The sequence below is a fragment of the Dermacentor andersoni genome, chromosome 9 (genome assembly GCF_023375885.2).
Source record: "Dermacentor andersoni chromosome 9, qqDerAnde1_hic_scaffold, whole genome shotgun sequence".
Classification (NCBI taxonomy): domain Eukaryota; kingdom Metazoa; phylum Arthropoda; class Arachnida; order Ixodida; family Ixodidae; genus Dermacentor; species Dermacentor andersoni.
In genome coordinates, this window is record NC_092822.1 from 51,789,637 (window position 1) to 51,811,005 (window position 21,369).

General features: G+C 44.3%; 1 protein-coding gene across 2 annotated transcripts in view; it reads right to left on the reverse strand.

The window, feature by feature from the left end:
• The window catches only part of Sec71 (ADP ribosylation factor guanine nucleotide exchange factor Sec71), a 64,071-nt gene that overhangs the window by 9,367 nt on the left and 33,335 nt on the right, over window positions 1-21,369 (reverse strand). The window contains exons 14-23 of one of the 2 annotated variants that reach the window (XM_050175864.3): window positions 20,284-20,435; window positions 18,262-18,390; window positions 17,351-17,660; window positions 16,329-16,495; window positions 11,138-11,491; window positions 9,672-9,833; window positions 8,690-8,910; window positions 7,380-7,533; window positions 3,197-3,329; window positions 749-887 (exon numbers count right to left, since the gene is read on the reverse strand). In XM_050175864.3, coding sequence (XP_050031821.2) covers window positions 749-887; window positions 3,197-3,329; window positions 7,380-7,533; window positions 8,690-8,910; window positions 9,672-9,833; window positions 11,138-11,491; window positions 16,329-16,495; window positions 17,351-17,660; window positions 18,262-18,390; window positions 20,284-20,435 — 1,921 coding nt within the window. Of the gene's footprint in view, window positions 1-748; window positions 888-3,196; window positions 3,333-7,379; window positions 7,534-8,689; window positions 8,911-9,671; window positions 9,834-11,137; window positions 11,492-16,328; window positions 16,496-17,350; window positions 17,661-18,261; window positions 18,391-20,283; window positions 20,436-21,369 lie in introns of both variants that reach the window. The other variant, XM_050175865.3, reaches the window with a different exon arrangement.

A 21,369-nucleotide genomic window follows, 5' to 3' on the forward strand; every position in this document is an offset into this window, starting at 1 on the left:
CCACGCCCACACCTGCTGGGGCGGCCTGTCTGCAGCGCATTCGGTGCTCCTTTCGCACCGAAAACGATGTGAGCTGTTTTCTTGCGCAGCTTCGAGCTTCAGAAGCTACGCAGCGTAAGCAAGATGTGCTACTGCGCGGGTCGCTACATTGAATAGTAGATTCAATTCAAAAATCAAATTATTTGAACGTTTACTGTGTGATTCAATTATATTCGAGCATTCACACACCTATTAAAACATATTTTCCAGACCTTCATATACTAGAACTGAGCTGCAATGAGCGCTGGCATATTGATTTAGTGTCCCGTTTAACAAGAGTAGACCGCACTGTATATTCAGACTTCTCTGTGCCCGTTACAGATGGCTTGCGACATTCTCATTATGCAATACTAGGAACCACCCGCACATAAGTAGCCCTTTGTTTTCTTGCCCAATATTTGCAAGCATTGAATATTGTGAAAAGTTTTCCGATATTGAGTTCGATATCCGGATTACATTTTTTTTTCTTGCTTCGATTCGATATTCGAATAGAAAGCTACTACTCAGTATTTGCACACCATTTGCGGAAATATATGATCCACACATCTTAGCATGGCAAAGAATCTTGCACTGTGCCGGCAATCTCGGAGGCCATGCCCTCTGCCAAGTCCTACAGCCTGCTCAGAAAATGCCACTGCAAGAGCACCTAGCTCTGGAAAAAAAAAAAAAAAAAACAAGATGTGAAAGCACTGCATGCGAGCACGCTCACGTTGCAGGCAGGGTGGTTCTGAAGATGTCCAGCATGCACTGGCAGGTCTTGTCCCACGTCTCCGTGTTGAACTTCGTTCCGTTTGAGATCACCAGGTTCTCCAGGCAGTTGGTGCCCGACCGTGCCAGCTGCTTGTTGTCTGCAGTTGAATGAATGTATTTGGAGACCCTATTTGATAGCACAATGGCTTTAGGGCGTTAAAATTGAAGTATATCAATTTCTCTCGCATCACGTCCCCTGCGCAACAATTGTGCCATGCTGCACAAACCGGTTCATTGTAGCTACAGAGCAGTCAATGTTAATGTTTGAAAAATACTGCAGTAGAAACCCAAAGGTATCAAACATTGGTCAGAAATACAAAAAGGTTTTTTTTTCTAGCTTAGCATGTTTATTGTTTATTAAAATTACTTGCAGATGCTGCTCTGTAGCGGCACTGTGAACAGGCACTCTTATTTATAGACACAGCTAGAATGATCCCTGCCATGAACAAAGAAATTCTGAATTCATGAAATATTAATGTAATAACAGCAGATCTCAGTGGTCAGCCTGATATTGTTTCTGCAGGTTTTCTCTCGTTTCTGCTGTTTTTGTCGTGTGAAGAAAAGAATTGTGGCCACAATGCAATAGCCATGCCCTTGCTGCGTTGTTGCATGCCGGAGCATGCCGAGCAAACAGAGTGCGCTGTCATTCAGGTTTCCGAAACGGCCTACAAAATGTAATGCACGAACATTCAATGTAAGACAAAAGGACTGGCAGCTTCTGGGCTCTTCAGTGTAGTACAGCGAACACTTGTGGGGACGCTCAACTCTCTCACTTCCCTGATGTTTTTCCCACGTGGCTCTTGTGTCTCCTGGAATACGGCTTATCCGCATAGCATATGGGATAGCGGAAGTCGGTGTAGTTAACACTAGTACGAGAGATGGCACGAGTGCTCGGATGCCAGCGCCACTTGACGGCGTGGATACTCGGGCGCCGGAGGAACTAGCTTCTTTCTTTCAGGCTGCTGGTTGCTGCTGCGTGTGGGCTGACCAAATGCTAGTCGGTTCTTATTGAGCGTGAAACAGCGCGAGTTCAGTTTGTGTTCTTGTCGATGCGCTCCGTGTGACCGCCTCGTGGAGGGCTTCTTGATCTCTCGATTCTATCTGATTCTGTCAAAATTAAAATGTGGCCATCAGAGTTTTTACAGTTGAACTCATAAACTCATCCTCAGCAGCCATATGCCATAGCAACTGCACCATTATGACAGGTCACATGTAGATTATTAATCCAACCTCTGGCAAATACTGGCAAATACAGAAAAGGAAATATACAGTGAAACCTCAATATAACTAACTTCAATAGAATCATTGAATTACAAGTGGCTGCTTGCGGACGCATTTCTCAAATATTGTGACTAAGCGCTACCGCCAAGAAGCAGCGTCAATGTCCTGTATAAAGTCCAACTGTGATAAGAACCTACCACGCCCTGTGTGCTCTATGCTTTGGGTGCAAGCGAAAGCTGCAAGGGTGAGCTAAGAAGGATGGTGGCTTGATGAGCACCGTGTTTCCGCGCGAGCGAAGGGAAAGATGGGAAGGAGCAAGCTTGAGGTAACGTGATCAAGAGCATGCAAGGGGGCATGGTGGTGATGGATGAAGTGGGGGCAGGTTGGCACACGTTTCCTTTCCTAGCGCAGCCGTGGCTGTACGTTGCTGTCAGCACAGCTGAGCACTACGCAGGCTACGCACCCTGTTTTGGATGTAATCTGCCACGTGTTCAAAGAATGGCCGTGATGAGATGGCATGGCATCATGTACGCTGTCTTCCTAGGCATATAGTACTGGAGTTTGTGTATGTTTTGGAGATGCCTTGAAGCGAGAGGCAGACAAAGCATTCACTCCCTGCTGCCGGCGCTTTCCATGATAGTGTCATCCCACCGCAGGCGACATTACAGCCGCAGAGTCACATTGGACGCGAAATTGTGGCTGGCTTCACTTCATACCGCCGATGTGAAGATATCGTTGACACGGCATGAAACCATACCTTTTGTCCCCTACTCAAATTCAACAAAATGATTTTTTTTTTCAGATTTGCTTTTTCTGATTGCCCAATAAATCGGAAACTGTTGCGGCCCCTTCCGTGTAAAAAAAGCTCTTGGCAACTACACTAACTTGCATAAAAAATCGAATTTCAATATAAAGAAATTTCAATATAATGAAGCAAATTTTACCGACTTTGCCATATTGAGGTTTAACTGTACCTTCCCATTTGTTTCATGCTTGAATTTCATGCTGGCATGGCACCACACGTACCAGACAAATCTGCTAGCAGGATTCAGGGTATGTGGAGAAAAAAAGAACCACGCAGCACCAACTATGATAGCCCAAAAGCAACACATTTATAAGCTTTAGACCGCCAAGGACATTGGTACAACTCGTTTTCAACCACAATGTTAAGAATGCCTTTACTCACCTTGCTGAACACACCAGTGCAGCTGAACAAAGAGTTCATCGAGCAGGAGGTTTCCCAGGACGTCATAGTACTGGGTGAACACGTCCACGATGGCGTACAGGGCGTGGTTGCAAGTGGTGGTCATCCACTCCGCCTTCTGCACACAGAGAAGTGCGCGCAATGCACTTGTGGTGCTTCCGAAAATGAAGTGGGCATGCCCCTTACGAGCCGCAGCTATTTACTAGCAACAGCAGGTTGCCACTATCCCTCAAGAGAAAAGTGTATAACAGCTGTGTCTTACCAGTACTCACCTACGGGGCACAAACCTGGAGGCTTACGAAAAGGGTTCTACTTAAATTGAGGACGACGAAACGAGCTATGCAAAGAAGAATGATGGGTGTAACGTTAAGGGATAAGAAAAAAGCAGATTGGGTGAGGGAACAAGCACGAGTTAATGACATCTTAGTTGAAATCAAGAAAAAGAAATGGGCCTGGGCAGGACATGTCATGAGGAGGGAGGATAACCGATGGTCATTAAGGGTTACGGACTGGATTCCAAGGGAAGGGAAGCGTAGCAGGGGGCGGCAGAAAGTTAGGTGGGCGGATCAGATTAAGAAGTTTGCAGGGACGACATGGCCACAATTAGTACATGACCGGGGTTGTTGGAGAAGTATGGGAGAGGCCTTTGCCCTGCAGTGGGCGTAACCAGGCTGATGATGATAATTTACTCTTAAAAGACATGCCAGGACTAGCCTCCTCTCCGTGCAAAAAGTTGTAAGAATCGGAGACAAAGATGGGCTCGTGAACTTAGTAAGCTGGTGTTCTTCGCCCGAAATGAAGGCTGTTGAGATCAAATATATGTCACTTCACCTGAAACCTCAAACCGTTTCGGCTGTCTATCTGAACACCTCAGTCATGTACATAGTAATTACAGCCAAAATTTGGTATTCCAGGTCATTCATATACAAAATTTCTAGTGAAGCTGCTATTAGCACATCTATCGAGTGAACGTAAAAACTTACTGGTGGTGCTAAAGCCTATATATAAAGCCTATATATAACAAAATTCTCTATATAACGAATTATTTACCTTTTTGTAACTTCTTGTCCATAGAGCACCATGTATTTAGAACCTCAATATAACTAAGTATGTTTATACAGGATTTCAATATAATGGAATTTCACTGTCGCTGTGAAAGAATGAGACAATAAATGGAAAGTTCCATGGACGCAGATAGTCAAATGTTTGAATTACAGGCGGCTGCTTACCAACGCACCTCTCAAACTGAGCGACTCAGAGCGACCGCCGAAGCGGAGCAGCGTCACGTGCCGTACAAAGTCCAAGTGAATTAAGATCCTATCATGCTCCCTGTGCTGTTTGCTTTAAGCGCGAGTGAAAGCGTGCAGAGGTGAGCCGAGGATGGCGGCTTGACGAGTTCCCTCTTCCCTCGCAGTCAAGAGGAAAGGTGCGAAGGATCGCAGGTTGCTGCGAGTCCGTGGCTTCGCACGGCTGTCAGCGCAGCTGAGTGCATGTGCAGCCTGCGCACCCTGTCTTACACATAATCTGCCACGTGTGCAAAAAGTGGGTGTATCAAGATAGCGCGGCATCATGTGTGCTGTTTTCCTGCGTGTTGAGTACTAATGGTGGCTTAATTTCGAGTTTCGGAGATGCTTTGAAGCAAGAGGCAGACGCAGCGTTCGCTCCCCGCTGCCGGCACTTTTCTTGTTAGCGTTGTCCCACTGCGGGTGACATATCAGCCGCAGGGGCGGAGTGAACGCGAAGGCGCGGCTGGCTTCGCTTCATAGTGTCAATGGGTAGATACCATCGAAACAACATGAAACCGTGTTTTTCGTCGCTGATTCTCAAATTCAGCAGAATGAAATTTCTTTCCATCCAAATTTCCTTTGTCCTATTGTCCAATGATTTGCAAAATTCTGCGGTTCTGTCTGCATAAGAAAAGTTTATTGGCAACTATACTTATTTGCATAAAATGTTGAAATTGAATATAACGAAATTACAATATAACAAAGCAAACTGCCAATTTTACCAACATCATTATATCAAGGTTTGACTGTAAAGCAAAATTTACACAGTTTAACAAAATTTATCACTTAGCAGAGTTTCAGCTGTAAGCAACCAACTTCCCTTCTATATTGTTATTTATATGTTAACATGAAAGTGTTTTATGCTGGGGTCCATGATCATCTTCCTGTAACGAATGTCATGTCGTTGCGAGTGCGTAAAATACGCTCTCTCTTGGCAGGGATGGCACAGTCATCTTGGAGTGGTGAAGCGAAGTACTGCATCATGGCACAAACAAGTGCCGAGAGTTAACGCCGAGAGTGAGCACTTCAGTAGTCTCAGCGCATTCAAGACTCCAATGCGGTGCAGCCTGGTGTATAGGCAGTGTAGGCCTTCTGTTGAGGTGACGACAAAGTTTCCGCACATGGTTTGTCTTTCCCGTCGGATTAGCCCGTGACGCTTTGTCACATATGGAGTGCAGCCTTAACATGCATCAGCAGAGCTTACACGCTGCCTATTGCTTCGCTTGAAATGGCACCAACTAAGAAAGCTGCTGCGCTAAGTGGTGTAGAAAGGCAACAACATCGACAGGCGAATCTCGCTTTAGTCCGATGAGAGACATGTCGGCACGAAGCAGAACGCCTTCAAGCGTTCGCGGTGCACGCTGCAAACTCTGCCATTCACATTCCTGAAGCGGAGTGCGTCGCCGCTCAACTGGCTGCCCAAGACATTATGGATCTGGAGCAAAATGCTCGTACCTTTGCCGAAGCGACTCAGCAACAGGGCACTGCTCACCAACAGGACGCCGCGCACCAAGAAAACCTGAAACGCAGTCACCGACCCGCAAATCGTGTGCCTTTCGCTGCAGCGAACTGCAAGTTCACGAAGCGATTTGCTTACAACCCATTCAGTTTGGCTTATACGGTTTGCGAATGCCTGTGGTTTATGGCAGATTTGCACAATGCTCCAGCGCACGCAATGAACAGCTTTTGCGAAGAGACGTTTCATTTTTGTGTTCTACCGATTCCTATGAAAGAAAGATAAATCATAATTTGTTTTAAAACATATAAAATAGGATTTATGGGCAGGATATATTAGTTGACCTTTCGATTTACTATCTCCTTGCCAAAAATGACTATACTTCATAGTGTCACAGTTTTCATAGCAAAACAGCGAATGTGCTACATTATGCGTTGACTAAAACAATTTGAGCAGAGTAATGCTTATAGAGATGCCTGTACGCTATACAAGGAAGAGAGATGAATCCGGCAATGTTTGGCATGATATTCCTTCCTTCCCTTTAACACTTTACTTTCCCAATTAAAACGAACAAAGCAGTCACCCTTCTTATTATTATGGCTTGTACTAATATCTGAGAACACTATCCCAAACATTCCAAACAAAAGAGGATGTTAGAGTAGGACGAATTCGCTGTCCACAAGCCTCGTACTCTTGGCTTAGGATTTCTTTTTATGGGTGTCGTCAATCCAGCATGTGCCACACCAAATGCTTTCATGCTACTAGGTTGCATTAAGCATCTTTAATTGTGCAACAGTCATAGTATTGCTACTTTTAAATTTTCTGAGTCATTGAAAGACTCCTGTAATCTTATATTTATGCGGACTGTAGATACAATACTGACTCGCTTGCAGTACTTAGTTTATGCTGATGACATTGCTCCAAGGACGAGAACTGCAGCCACAAAAATTAGTTCTTAGACAAATGACAGGTTGCATGTAACTTCGGAACTTTGTTTCCAACAGCCCCCCAAAATTTGTTGGGGGTTCTTCAACTGAAAAAGCTGTTGCCAACAGCTCAACAGAGCCTGAAGGCCCCTCATGACAGCAATGCAGTCAGTGAGCAGGAAGAGAAACAATACATATTTGCATAAATAGCTGACAGATTATAGAAGGATTCAGAGCTTGCATTAACAAAAGAGTACTAATTATACAGTTATAAAGAAATGAAATAAGAAAAGAAAAATCTTAATCAGACGCATTATTGCTTTACCAATCGCAGCACAGTCACTGCGTTTTAACGCAGACCTGTCATTTTCTCTTACATGCTGCCACAGCTGCATCCCTTCCTCTCAGGCACAACAAAACACTTTGCAACTGTTGTACATGAAACACTGCAAAACAAACACTGCCGAAACAGAACTGTCCTAGTCTAGTGATGTCACCTCGTTGTGTCGCTCAGGCAGCTTCATGTTGTCGAAGATGCGGAAGATGATCTGGAACAGGTCCTGCCACCAGTGCGGCCGGAACGACAATCCGTACGTCTTGACCACCTCAAACATGACTGTCAGGGCCCGGGTCCTGATGTCCAGCTTGCACCTGCCATAGTGCAGAACAATAATCAAACCCCGACGTACAGTCAGCAACTGTGCACCTGCAGTCGTTAGTACAAAGTAACGCCATTGCAGGCCGTGGGCCAGCCAAGCCAAGCTGCTGGCTAAAATGCGCATGTATGTCTAGATGTGCCATTTCAAGTTGCCCTTGCCGAGTAGAGCCAAGCACCTCTGCAACAAAGGCTTCTACAACGAAATGACCTGTATAACGGTCATAACGGTAAAGGAATAATTCTGTCCCGGTCCTGTTGTGAGTGATGCAGTGCGTTGCAACCTTTACGATGAAATCACTTGCATAACGAATGATTTCGGAGGCCCCAAGCACTCCCTTTAATATACAGGCATTCAATTGTATTTGACATTTTCACTACCAGAATGCACATGTTGAGCTGTGAGCAGACAAACATTCATTTCGCTCCAACAGATATTTCCTCAAATCTTGCATCTTTACTTCGTTCATGAAAAAAAGTAATGCAGTAAAATAAAACGTTACTGAAAATAAAGCATGGCCAAGCAAATTTTACATTTACATTGTAATATCCAATACACACGACCACATTTTATTGGACTCTTGCAGGACTGCAAGATCTGGTCGAATTATTCGAAAGGTTCAATGAACAAACGACGGCAAAATGAATTAATTCAAATCTTCATTTTATTGCTTGAAGTAGTCTGTAATGTCATTCTGCGTTTTGCTCTTGAAGAGCGACTCAACCGCATACGACAAAAAGCGACAACATGTTTAACCGCTGCCTAAGCATTGGACTGGAAAGTAAACTTCTGAAAGTTCTGAAAAGTAGGGCTAAAGTAAAACAGCTTCATGCCTAGGGAAGCAGTAGTGCCCTTCACTGAACTTCTTGCACTTTTCAGCTTTTAGTAACGGCTGCAAACATGAGGGCACGCCGGTGGGGAGTCGAATTAACCGAAGTGGCATGCATTGGCGTTCGAACTAGAAGAGTTTCTCGTCTGAAGCCAATGCATGATTTCTCTCCAAGACCTTCTGGTGCGTTCGAATTAAGTAAAAAGTTGAATTAACAGAAGTAAAACAAAAGGAAGTCAACTGTGATTTTTCATATCGAGGCTTGACTGTTCATCAATTTAATGACACAAACTATTCCATCAGCAGGGAAAGTGAACGGTACCTGTTGACAATACAGGAGAGCTCGAAGAGGATGGGGAACCAGCCGCGCACCCAGACACGGTCCTCCTCAGGCACCGTCTGGTCCTCCATGTTGTGGTCGCGGAAGGTTCGTGGCTGCTCCGCCACGTACTTGGCACAGTGCCGGATCAGCCGTATAGACTCCATCGATGTGTCCGGGAAGTACGCGTTGCACGCAAACTCGGACAGGCATTTCACTGCATCCTGTGTGGTGTGATAAGGGCAGGTAACATGCTTTTTTAACCTCCTTCCTTTCAAGCTATCTCTCAAAAGGGCTTTCTTAAGACATCATGACCTAGCATGGTGTTTCTTGTGCTAAAGAAAACACCACTTAAAGCCAGTTGACTAACAAGTTTGTTGAAGACAGAAACTGGCTTGTTGCAACAAACTGTGAGCTTTATCATTAGCAAAGTAACTACCATATCACCGTGGCTTTGACAAAAGCAACATTCTACACCAATAGATTCAATTTCAGCCACGCAGGATGAACAAAAGTTAACTTTCATAAGCAAAACAACTGAAAACGCTGCTACTTCGTTGATATGACCATGAGCACCACATCAGTACAATACACTGAAACATCAAATAATTTTTGCATGAAAGTAGAAAAAGGATACCGTACCCAAAGATTTTTTTATTAAGCAAGCTTATTTCTACACTGTGAAGTTTCATGTGCATGTGGCAGGCCATGTCATACGCATCACTACTGCAATTTCCTGTCATGTCCTATCGCAGCGTTAACTCCTTTTATGAGTAACTCTGCTGAAAGCATGCCTATGCTAAACAGTTTAGACACTTTTGTCTAGTTCTTGCAGATCCAACGTAGTTTTGAAAAGCTGAACTTATGTCAAGATGGACTGATTTCTGAGGTTCATCTACGTCAACTTTGAAAGGGATTTGTCGCAATTTGATTCATGACAGAAAAACCTTAAACAGATGACAAGCAAGCCAAGAGCAGTGCTCACCTGAAAGGAGTCGACGAGAGACTGAAAGTGTTGCTCATATGTCTGTGTGACAATGCGTCCGGTTGTCTGGAAGGCGAGCTCCACGATGCCTTCATCCCTGTCTGAAGCCGCCAAGTGGAACACGCTGAAGATATTTTTCCACCCAGACTTGATGTTTGCCGCCTGCAGGGTGAAAAGCCAGCAAGAGTCAGACACAGAAACTACGGAGTCGTGAAGCCTGACTCTTGGGGAAAAAAACTGAAGAAATATAGCCATGCGCTGTCCCACTTTGCAATCTTGGTACTAAGCTCATTTGAAGAGATGTACAGTGCAATCGACTTTTAAAAGGCCAACTCCAACTAAAATTTGTGCCATGTAAAAAAACCTAGTTTCAGGTAGAGTATACGCAAGTGTAGCCTCTGTGCACAAGATTTTACGTTTGAAATACAAGTGGACGTGTCACAGAAGGATCACAACAGCAGACGTTTTTGATACCGAAACTGGAAAGAAAGAACTAAAAAAAAGAAGCGCTGCCATTAGCATTCGCCAGAGGTGACACATGACTAAGATTAAAGTGCGGTTCTTTGGCATGACATAAAATATTGGCCGTTGCTCATGCCTGCTCGTAGCACACTGAAAAATCTCAAAGGTGACACGCTGGGACCTCTGTCATAGCCACCAAGTGCCAGGTACATGTGTCGTCTGCTTAGGTGCTGCTTAAAGGCTGCCAGTAAGAAAGTTAGACAATTGCCAGTCCTGCAGCTTTGCCAAGATTGCTTTAGATACACCACTCATTTGTTACAAATTCAGCCAAAGTGAAATTTCATTGCAGTTGGCCTTTACAAGCAATGTGCATGCAAATATACTTCTGTGGCAAGCCAGCAAGCACTTTGCTATGCAGCGGCTGTTCAGGAGCATGCGATAGCGCATGTGCTCTATACGCTGTGCATTTAATTAACACTGACTAGCTCAGCATCTATGGATGCAATACCGCCCTATGTGCTGTCTTCACTATACTGTAACACGTTTCTTTTACCAATGAATCTCACTTAAGACAGCAAAGCAATCGGCTTTAGCAATGCAACAAAAACAAACTCTAACTAGTTTCCTAAAAGAGACCTTGAACAATCCATATTTCCACGGATATAAGCTAGCTGGTTATAATTTAAGATTATAACCAGCTTAAGATTTTAGTGCTCTATCCTGTAGAAAGAGCCTTGACAGAGCAGCCAAACAAGTGCGCATCGATTAAAAACTACCAGGAACAAACTTTTCTCAGCCTGTACGCTGGTTCTCAAAGGTGAATTGTTGGGCCGGCTTTTTGAGCGAAACAGCAGACAACTCGAAGTTTCGAGTTGTCAATTATTGAAGCTTAATGTAGCCCTTTGTAGCTTTGTGATACAGTCAGGCCGATGGCAACTTTGCCCTCCATAACTCTACCATCTGCCCAAGTTTGTGCACAAACTAAAAAGACAAAAGAAACTCACCTGCGAGTTGACCATCTGCGCGACGCACCGGACAACCATGTCGCGGATGGTGGGCGACCGGTTTCGCTTGACAATGTGCTCGAAGGGCCGCAGGAAATCCTTTTGAAAGCGGAAGTTGGGGAACTCGCCCTTCTCAATGAACTTCATCGACAGCTGGCGCAGCGAGTCCAGGGCGAAGAAGGCAACATCCTCGGATGGCGAGCACCCAACGCGGTTGAAGTGCTCACCCAGCACCTCCCAGATGCGCGACCACTGGAGACGGATGCGACCCATGTTGTAGTATGAGATCTCAACAATCTTCTGGAGGCTGAACATGCGAGGGTGAGACGGGTTGGCCAGCTCTTCCAGGGAAACCTGTTTTTTGCAAACGAGAACAGATGACAAAATGTGTAGTGAGAACAGGAAAGGTTTGAATCATCTATATTGCCGGACTCAATTGCGAGGCTAAAACCACCTGCAGCTACAACACACCCCCACCACCACCGTTCACACTGCGGAAGTCTCAATGAAATCCTTACTTGATCGAATGACTTATTGATAGAAAACTGGAAAGACGGAGGGTGACAACAAACTGAGGTCTATGCAATGAGAGATATAAAGAAAATTTCCAGGCGTCCTAAGCTATTGCCTAACAGACGCGAAGGTGAGCGCCTTGTAAATCCTACTGTAATTAACCTTAATATTCCTTAATCCACCGTAATCCCTCTAATCAATCTTAATCCTCCTCAATCAAGACATTAATTCACCCTGATTGTCCTTCATATCTCTTAATTGACCTTAAACCACTTTAATTCAATCACTAATCAATCATTAACTTTGCTAATCGTTAATCATCTCTTATACACGGCTCGACATGCTTTGGTTTGCTTCTGGCCTTCCTTGGGTCATGTGATATTTTCTGTACCTCACAATACAACCTTGAAACATGGACATCCAAGGCTTTAGTCTTAAAAATTAGTGGTATATGTTGCAGTGATGGCAAGCAAGTGGCAAAGAACAGAGAACAAGCATAGATTGATGACACTCTGACTGAAATTGGTCAGAGTGTCATGTATGTTCCTCGTATCCTGAGTAGGATACAAGGAAGATGTACGACGCATAGAACGAATTAATGGTGGTCCATTTAGTGCAATAAGCACAATGCTAAAGGAGATGTAATCAGGATAACAGAGAAGCAAGCACAAAGACGACGTTAAGAAATGTACACGTATATAGGTGATTTATAGGAAGCATTGAAGAGTTGGCACCTTGGGCTGTCGGCACAGGAGTTCAGTGAGTGCAAATGGTCAATGCACTTACACCTGCCAACCCGTGAACTTAAAAATTAGAAAAAAAGAAAATGCAGACATGACACCATAAGGGGTTGGGAGAACAGCATGCATTTTTTCAAACTTTTGCGATACATGTATGCAGATCATTAACAATGAGTCAGCTTTATACACAGCACACGAGCAGCACAAACTTGGAACAGCAGAGACAGACAAGCAACACTTTTTACATTTACAGTGACAGCTGTTACTGGCTCACTCCCATGGTCAAAACATTTTGATGTCTGCGAATGCAGTCGCCGGAATCCCAAAATCGTTCGCGAGAAAATTACGAAGGAAAGAAAATTCTCTTTGTGGTGTTAAGATTTAAACTTATGACTAACAGGCAGTCCAGGATTCTACCTCTCAGCCCCTTTGACAACGGCACAGCAGTGGAGAATACTGATCTTGGAGAGTGCACTATTGGCTAATGCCCACTCAACATCCGAGTACTGGATAGAGCTGGTTTCCATGCGTTCTAGTTCTGGCATGTAGCCTTCCCAGTTGCGGAGGCAATCACACATTACGCTTTCTTCTTCTGCATGTAATGACAATAATTGAATGCGCCTACCTTGTCTTCATTAGTCTTCTCCTCCTACTGCACGGCTTCTTCTCATGTTTACGAGATGGCATTAATGGTGTCTCGTTTTCTTCAACAATAGCATGAGGCCTATTAAAGTGGCAGCCCAAATATAAATTTAAGAAAATCGTTTTTTCCCGAGGAATCCAGCACTAAGAAGCTGAAGGGTTGTTTTACTACGGATGCCAGTGGCTGAGTCCAGACAGGTAAGAGGAGGAAGAAAAGCAGACTCTTTCCACTTCAACACCAGGAGGTGCAACTTACAGAAAGGTAATACGACTCACACTTCTTTTACTTCTCGTAAGGATGTTGGACAGCAATGCACAGCTGCATTAAAGCACATGCACACACAAGGATGAGGATTGCATAGTAAAATGTTTTCTAGGTTGAGAAAATGACACTTCATAACGGTGGTTCAGTGTGTCAGCGAAATGCAATTTACGAGTGAAGAAGCTATAAACACCATCGAAATTTAAGTAAATGATCATTTGTTCAATTTCTGCATATTCTAGACACAAATAGAGACAGTTCCTTCATAAGCACAGTGACGATTTTGTTGGAGCTACTTATGGTGTCCACGGTGCCGGAATTGACGGTAGGTCCCCGTTGCAACATGGCAACTCGTTGCATGCCGTTTGCAGTTAGTGGACCGCTGGCTGAGGGCGATCTTGCTGGAAAATGGCGATATCTGCTGGTCACACAGAGGATCTCCCTATGCCATAGTGACGTAGCCATTCAGTGATGGAGGAGCTTTCGTGGCTACGCTCTGGCACCAGCAGCCTTCCCACCACAGATCGCTTGCCACCGATATTGTCGTTAAAGCTTTTCTAGTTGACTTATAATCTGTAGAAGACGGTTCTTCTGAACGAAGCACCAACGCTTCCAAGCAGCAATGCTTTGTTACCGTTGTTGCCACTGTACCCTCTTGCAATAATTTCACACAAAGAAGAAAACATGCTCATGTTTGCAGTGGTGCCAGCTACGATGCAAGCACGACCGAGCCAGTTTGCTGTGCACTGTTGGTAGCCCCGCACTGCAGCTGAACTTGACTTGTATTGGGTCTCTAGCTGGTGCTAAACGTTTGACCGTGGACAAGGTTTTTAATAAAGTGAACATTGCACGTCACTTTGCTCTAGGGGACGTAATTTTTCCTGGAATAGGAGCTGCATAACCAACGTGGCTGTCGCCAGTTGGAGCGACGCACTGGTGCAGCGTGACTGCGTGAACACGCAGTGTTCACCATTTAGGGTCGCTGTGAGATTGTATGATTAGCATTATGATTTGCTTCCTTTTCATTTTGTCACCAGGCGCTGTCAATGGCAGCATGCACTGCTGGAACCCAGTGGGCATATTACACTGGCTGGCACTAATATTACTCTCAGCGTCCCCGAAAAAAATTCCGGCTTTATATATATACCGTTGTACTAAAACATGTATATAGTATTTTTGTACTATAGAAGCATTGCCATTTTGGCTTTCAATATGAACAAATGTAGACGGATATTTTGCCGGAGAAGCTCTAGAAATAGCTGAAACGGCGTGGAATCGTGCCTGCCTGAATCCAACATCACCATCGCTCATGCTTGTAGTTTTCACAAAAAATAATAGGATGATAGGGCTATGTACGGCTGTTCTAGTTGTGGCAATTAAACACGCAACACTAATGACAGCCTTCGAGTTTTCTTTTTCACGGCTTTTGCACATCCCCCACCGCACTGCCGCTGGACATTTCCTACTATTTGTATGACTGCACAATGCGTGATGTCCGCAAGGGGGTGCTGTGTGTCAGCTTGAAACTCCAGTGCTGGTTACCCATAGGTACCAACACTGAGAAGCTGAGAAAGGAGTGGGCGACTAATGTGTTTACTCATGTAAGGCACACCTTTGTGTAGGACCCGCATGTCCTCCCTTGTTCGAAAAAATTGTAAAAATTGCTCCAGCAGAAGGTACTTTCATTAATGTGTACACCAGAGGATGCCACGTCTAATGACAGAAGAAAAAGGATAATTTAACTAATGTTTTCCAAATGAATTATTATGGTTTCACATTTTTCAAAGCAGTCAGGATGTAGTTTATAGTGTCAGCAGGCAGCCATACCCCGGAATTGTGAGAAACTCACCCAGTCAAGATTTTAAAAATGGGCCTTACACGAATATAAAAGGTAATAGCAAAAATAGAGGATTCCAAGCAGCAAACCCAGACAGTAAAAGGTAATACATTACAAAAATAAAGACATGACTTGATGGCAGATGAAGCCATTTTGTTTCTATTTCTTGCTAAGCAACTTGCAGTATTTACTCGATTGCAATATGAGTTCTTTTTTTTTCACAACTGTCGTTGCTTGAGCTCAACCCTCACATTACATTTGAATAACGACAAAATTGACAATATTAAAACATATGATTTTAAAACAAATTACGTTGACAACCTGCATCTTTACGTTTCGATTCGATCTATAGAGAAGCCTAGCACAATCAAAGCCATTTTCGCTGTGCTTGTGGCTGGAGTTATTGTGACGATGCTCCAGTAGTACCTTGCAGCCTTTCGCACTTCCGACTCCATTCATTCGCAACGTTATGGTGATGCGGTGCGCTCAGTATGAGGTTTGCTTTGAGCAACAAGAAATTTTGATGGCCGAGGGGCTGGGGAAACTCCTTGTGGCTTGGCGGCTCAACGTCAACGAGTCGACAATTCACGGATGACGGGACCAGCGCGAGAGGTGCTCAATGCAAGGCCTGTCGGAAGGGCTCTGTGGACCTCGTAGCGGTGTCCCGGATAGAAATGAATGCGTGGTATTTAAGAAGTACTTCATCTCAAACAAGCTCGACGGCACGGATGACTGGATTCTCGGACGATCACCTATGGAGATGGTTTCACTTTCGCGAGACTGCTTGTCCCGGCGCTGAACCCCTCAAAGTATAGGGCCGACAGCATCAGAAAGCTTTTTGTGGATGCTTTTGGTGCCGAGTCACGCGCAATTTCGCGAAAGTGATCGCCCAAGAATATTGCCTACAGAAAGCACCATTTCCTCCTCAGATGATGAGTAAAGAGAACTCATTTCCGAATGGATTCCTTGAATAAAGGTACCTTTTTTTTTCTCGTTCATCTCATGTTACATTTGCATTTTTTTTTTCTTTTTTTACATGCCTGGAAAGTCGACCCTCGCGTTACAACCATGGTCGCGTTACATACGAGTAATTAAGGTAGGCAGGATTGTGTGAAAACTGTAGATGAAGTCCCTTATGTTCATCTCACACTCAAAGAAAACAAACAGCAGGGCGGTCAAAGGGCCTGACACTCTCACCTGACAAAGCGCACGGACAAAGTCGACAATGGCATTTCCATCCAGCCGAGTGGAGCCTGTGAAGATGCGGTCGACGGCCACAACCACGCTCTGGGAGCTGGTCTCCCCCATGGATTCCTGAAGCATCGCCATCTGCTTTTGGTCCATGGGCAGTCCGGGACGCGTCACTGCGCAATTTGTGAGGAAGGAGGGTCAAAGAACGACAAGAGAAAAACTCGCAACCCATCATATCCTGCCCACCAGTTCTACTTATGTCGCTGTTTTCCAATGTTATCAATGAAGCCTTTACAAAATTTGGGAGGAACCGAGTAGAACTTGCACTGCAGGACTGCAAGTTTTCTCTTGTCAGCAAGTAAGAAAATGACTGTCGCATGATAAAATGTGTGCTATTCTAGTGTGCCGAGTATCTATAGTTATGTTTCAAAATGATAATGTTTTATCTAGTCAAACCCTAAGGCACAAGAGAAAGCATCACAATACATCAGTGACTGGGTGTGGGCTGGAGACGAGTACTGGTTGCTGCCTCAACTTGGAGAATACCACCAGCGCATATCCTTCCCAGAAGGAGAAGAAAAAAAGCTTGCTATTGATAATCGACTTTTTGATTTGCACAACAATGCACGTGCACAGTCTGGCTGATAACACAAGTGACCATGGCAAGAGACTCTTGGATGTTCCACCAGTTCCATCTCGTGCATTAGATTAAACCCCAATGGACTATGCAACTAAGTGCAGCCAAAACTGAACACAGTAGACTGTACATAGGAGTAAACCGTAGTACAGGAAACGTCGTGCATTTTTAAAGGCGTGCCTGTGGACCTCTAAAGTGTTCCGAGGACACCCAAGGTTCCACAAACTGCCAGTTCCCATTTACAGATTAGGTATACAAAAAATGCGAACTGTATTCCAGAAATGACAGTACTTCTCTAGAGCAGTTATCGCAGAAACTTGTGGACTCTTCCCGAGAACCACCAAGGTTCCACGAACGGCACTTAGAGAAAAATTGGCGTAAGACTACCCACACTCCATAGGGTCGAGCACGCTGTCCTGGAGGGCCCCGTGGGCACCAGCCGAAGCCTGAGCTGATCCAGAACCGGAGCCGCCGAGGTAGCGCGGCTTGACACCCGTGCCGATGAGCTGGGCCAGCTCCAGCTGGGAGATGCACCGCAATATGTCCAGCCACGACTTGCCCAGGTAGTTTCCGTCCATGTGTGCCACCGTGATGAGCGTCTTGATGGTGTCGATGTTCTTGCTCTTCATCTCCGTGATGGGCGAGTTTGCCGTGAGAAGGGTGAAACGGGCCAGCGCTTGCACGTACGCATTGCGCTCCAGCTGCAATGTGGAGCAACGACAAGCATTCTGCATGATCTACCAATAAGCTTGTGCACTGAAAATGTTTGTACAAAACTGGCCAGTCTAACAGCTCAAGAGGTTAGAGGTTAGCTGCCAGTGAAGTAAAAGGCCGGACACACAGGCAGACACCAGAAACAGAGGAATGTAAAGTGTGCGAGGATGCTCAACTCTTAACCCCCCCCCCTACATTCGTCTTCCCCGCATGACTCTTGCTTCTCTTGAAGTTCATCTTCCCCACATGAAATGCGTGCAATGGTGGTATTCGGTGTTGCGGAAGTGTAGCAACGACGAGATGGCATGAACATTCTGTTGCTAGCACCACGTAACGGCACGACAAACTCAGCTGCGAGGGGAGCTTGCGGACTTCTCTTTTATGGCTTTAAGACAATAATAAATGAAATCGTTGCACGTGCTGCATGTATAACCCCTTTACTCTCTAAAAATACGCAGTGAGGATGCCGGCTGCCATTTTCTCCAAGACGGCATCTTGGAGAAAATGAACAAAAATTACTGTTCTTTTCATACAACAATTACATAGGATACATAGACAACAGCCAGAGTGGGGCCAGAGGTTACTCACAGTCATGTGAAAGATGCAAGCAATACGGATGGCACAGCGGATGCCATCCAGACACAGTGCTGCTATCTCCGGGTCATCGCAGTCCTGCAGGCCAACACTGAATGCAGCCAAAAATGGTGTCCAAGCCAGCTGAAAAAAAAAAAAAGAAAAGGAAAAATAAGGCCATCTTCAGTTGAGAACCATGACACAAAGCTGTATGCCAACATTCACTACTGCTGTCACTGTTCTTTCTTTTTTCAACACTTTTGTACAAAACATTCTTCGCTGCTGAACATAGCTGTTATTAAAGCTCAACTGCAAGAAAACCTCACTTGAGTTCAATTACTCCAAAACCGATCGCAGATGCCAACAAAGTGGCTGAGCCCTCAGGAAAAGTAGCTGCTATTGCTGTTGGCAATGGTCATGGTTGGTTCCACCATAATATCTTAAGTAATGTGGTCGGCAAATAAAATATGTACAAAAGATTAATGAAAGTAAGGCACTTCAATCAGTTTTGTACCTCAGACTTTTTTGAATACTGATGCTTCAATCAACTGTGTCCAACTATGTCACTAGGACACTGATGAAGTGTAAGCGCACAGAATGATCAGTGTATCATGAGAGCGTCATTATGGCACACGAGACAGACGCAAACCATGAACATGGTACAAGAATTCAAGCAAATGCCACAGCACAAAGCATAAAAACACATGTCAGGAATGTACAGGAAGCAGAAGACATGGCTTTTCAGAGCAAATTGTTCGCGCATTAATGCAAGCGTTTTCTGCAGTCACTAATTTGCGACACTGTGTGTGCCTTACTGCATGTAATAGCACACTAAATACAACTGCCACTACTTTGTATTCTGTTACGAGACTTCTGCAGCTTTCCTCTCAAGCTATTCTAGCATTGAACATCGGCTAAACCTGGCCAATTCAATTCAAAAGTTTCAATTTCACGCCTTATTCACAGCTTTTGCTATGAACAGCTCTATTTTCTTTCTTATGCTCTCTCAAATGTGTCCTTGCTTCCCTGCTTAGTGAGTGGGAATGAACTCTCGACACTCCACAAAAACTAGTACAGTACTAGTGCATGACAGCTTTAATGTTCCAAGTCCAGAATACGCACACGCACAAAACAAGCAATGCATAACTTTTCGTTGACCAGTCTGTGACTTCTGACTATCATTTCAATCAGAAAATTGACTTGAGGGATCAAGAAAAAGGAGCACGACCGTTACACTCCGCCTCAAAATGAACTAGCAGTGCAGTGAAAGCTATACAAAGGATGCAAAGGCACCGCCACATGGTGTATGTACACCGAATAGTACATTACAGAATGTACACGCCATCTCAGAAGTCGTTTGCAGCGCTGTGGAAGCTGCAGGACCCCTAAGTCAATGGGAAAGCCAAATGTCCCTCGAGATATGCTCATATGTGCCCTGTCATCTGCTCCGCGGCTGCTGAATCTACAGTATATGACGTGCATTCGCAAAGGTCCTAAGATATCACCTATCGCTGCAACATATCACGTGCCATGCAAAAGCAAAACTCTACAACCCTGCCATTAATAACCAAACAGTTATGCTCGCAACTTTATTCTGCTGTGCAAAGATATTGCCAGCGTATGCTTCGTACTTTCATCAGCACTACAAACGACTTGTAAAATTAAGTACAGTGCTGTGCTTCAACGTAGATTATATTGCAGATATACATGGGTTTAGTATTGCTAAGCACTACATAAATGTTCGTAAGTTTTATAACGTGCTAAATAACAGCCTGTAATATGTTCCATTCTTGTAATAAAGTGACAGTGGTTTGGCACTGGAACGGATTCATATGTCGCGGACTGACACCAACACATTGGCTCATCCGAGGCTTACATGCCTTGTAGAGGACATGCCCAGTTAGCTACCCTATGCTTGTGAAAGGGGAAGAATAGATAAGAAGGGAAGATAAAAGAAAAGAATAAGGAGGCCCATAGCTTTCACTGCACTGCAATGTGATCGTGAGACAGTGTATAGGCAAGCGAAAAGAAACATACCTTGAACATGGGCCGGACATGCTCGAGGTGCTTTGCACAGGTGAAGGAGGCCTGTACGTGGCTCACGCTTTCCATGAGCGCCTTGGCAGTGCGCGCCATCTGCTCCATTTCCATGTTGTACAGCAGACGACGCTTCTTTTCACTTGACACGTCTGTGTCACGTAAAAGGAGCCAGCAGACATTATTACTATCAAGTTTATGTCACATCCCACCCAAGCATCGCTAACATTTCTAGAACCTCAAAACAAAGACGCAAGCTTAAGTCCACAAACACAAGGACATAAAGCAGTAAACTCCATAACCATCGAGGCTTTAACTTGCAGTAATTCAAACACCTGCCTTTCTGCTTTCCTAGTTCTACGTTTGGTCATAACTATTGTTGTTTTTTGTTTTGTTTCTTACTGTGCTATCTATTCTACATTCTTGGAATAAATTCAATTGCAAAGTAGCAGTGTATGTGTGTGAGAACGTGCGCATATTAATGTGATGTGCATATCATGTGACAGCAACATAATCTACAGCCTTCCCTATCCTCTTCATGTCGTTGCAACAGCAGTGCAGTGAAGAAAACTACAATTCTAAATTTGAACACAAGCAGCTATGAGCTACTGCACAATGCTGTCCTGTTCACATGAAAACTTTAAAGGGATACTAAACAAAAGCCATAAGACAGTTTAGGCTCATAGATCATTTTTTATTATTGCATTCGAATTTATTTACAAGAAAATATTTTATTTTTAATGCAGGAAAAAGAAAGTTAAGCATCTCTTTTTGAACTTTCCTTTTCAAACTGCAGTGATGATGACATTGGTCTGAAATCACTGTTTTCAGATAGCTTTCGCACATCTCGGTCTTTTTGGTACATAACAATTTCACAAATAGAGTCTTTCTTTCTTTTCCTTATTTTTCTGTTATCTTATCAATATCAACATCACAGAGAAATGGTACGACAATGTCAACATGGCAGTGTCCCTTGTCCTTTGTTCTTGCTTCCTCTGTGACTCACCGAGCCTTCTTCGTTGCAAGAATGATTTGTTAACAATGATCCATTAACCTGACAAGGTGAACTCAACAGAATGTTTCAGC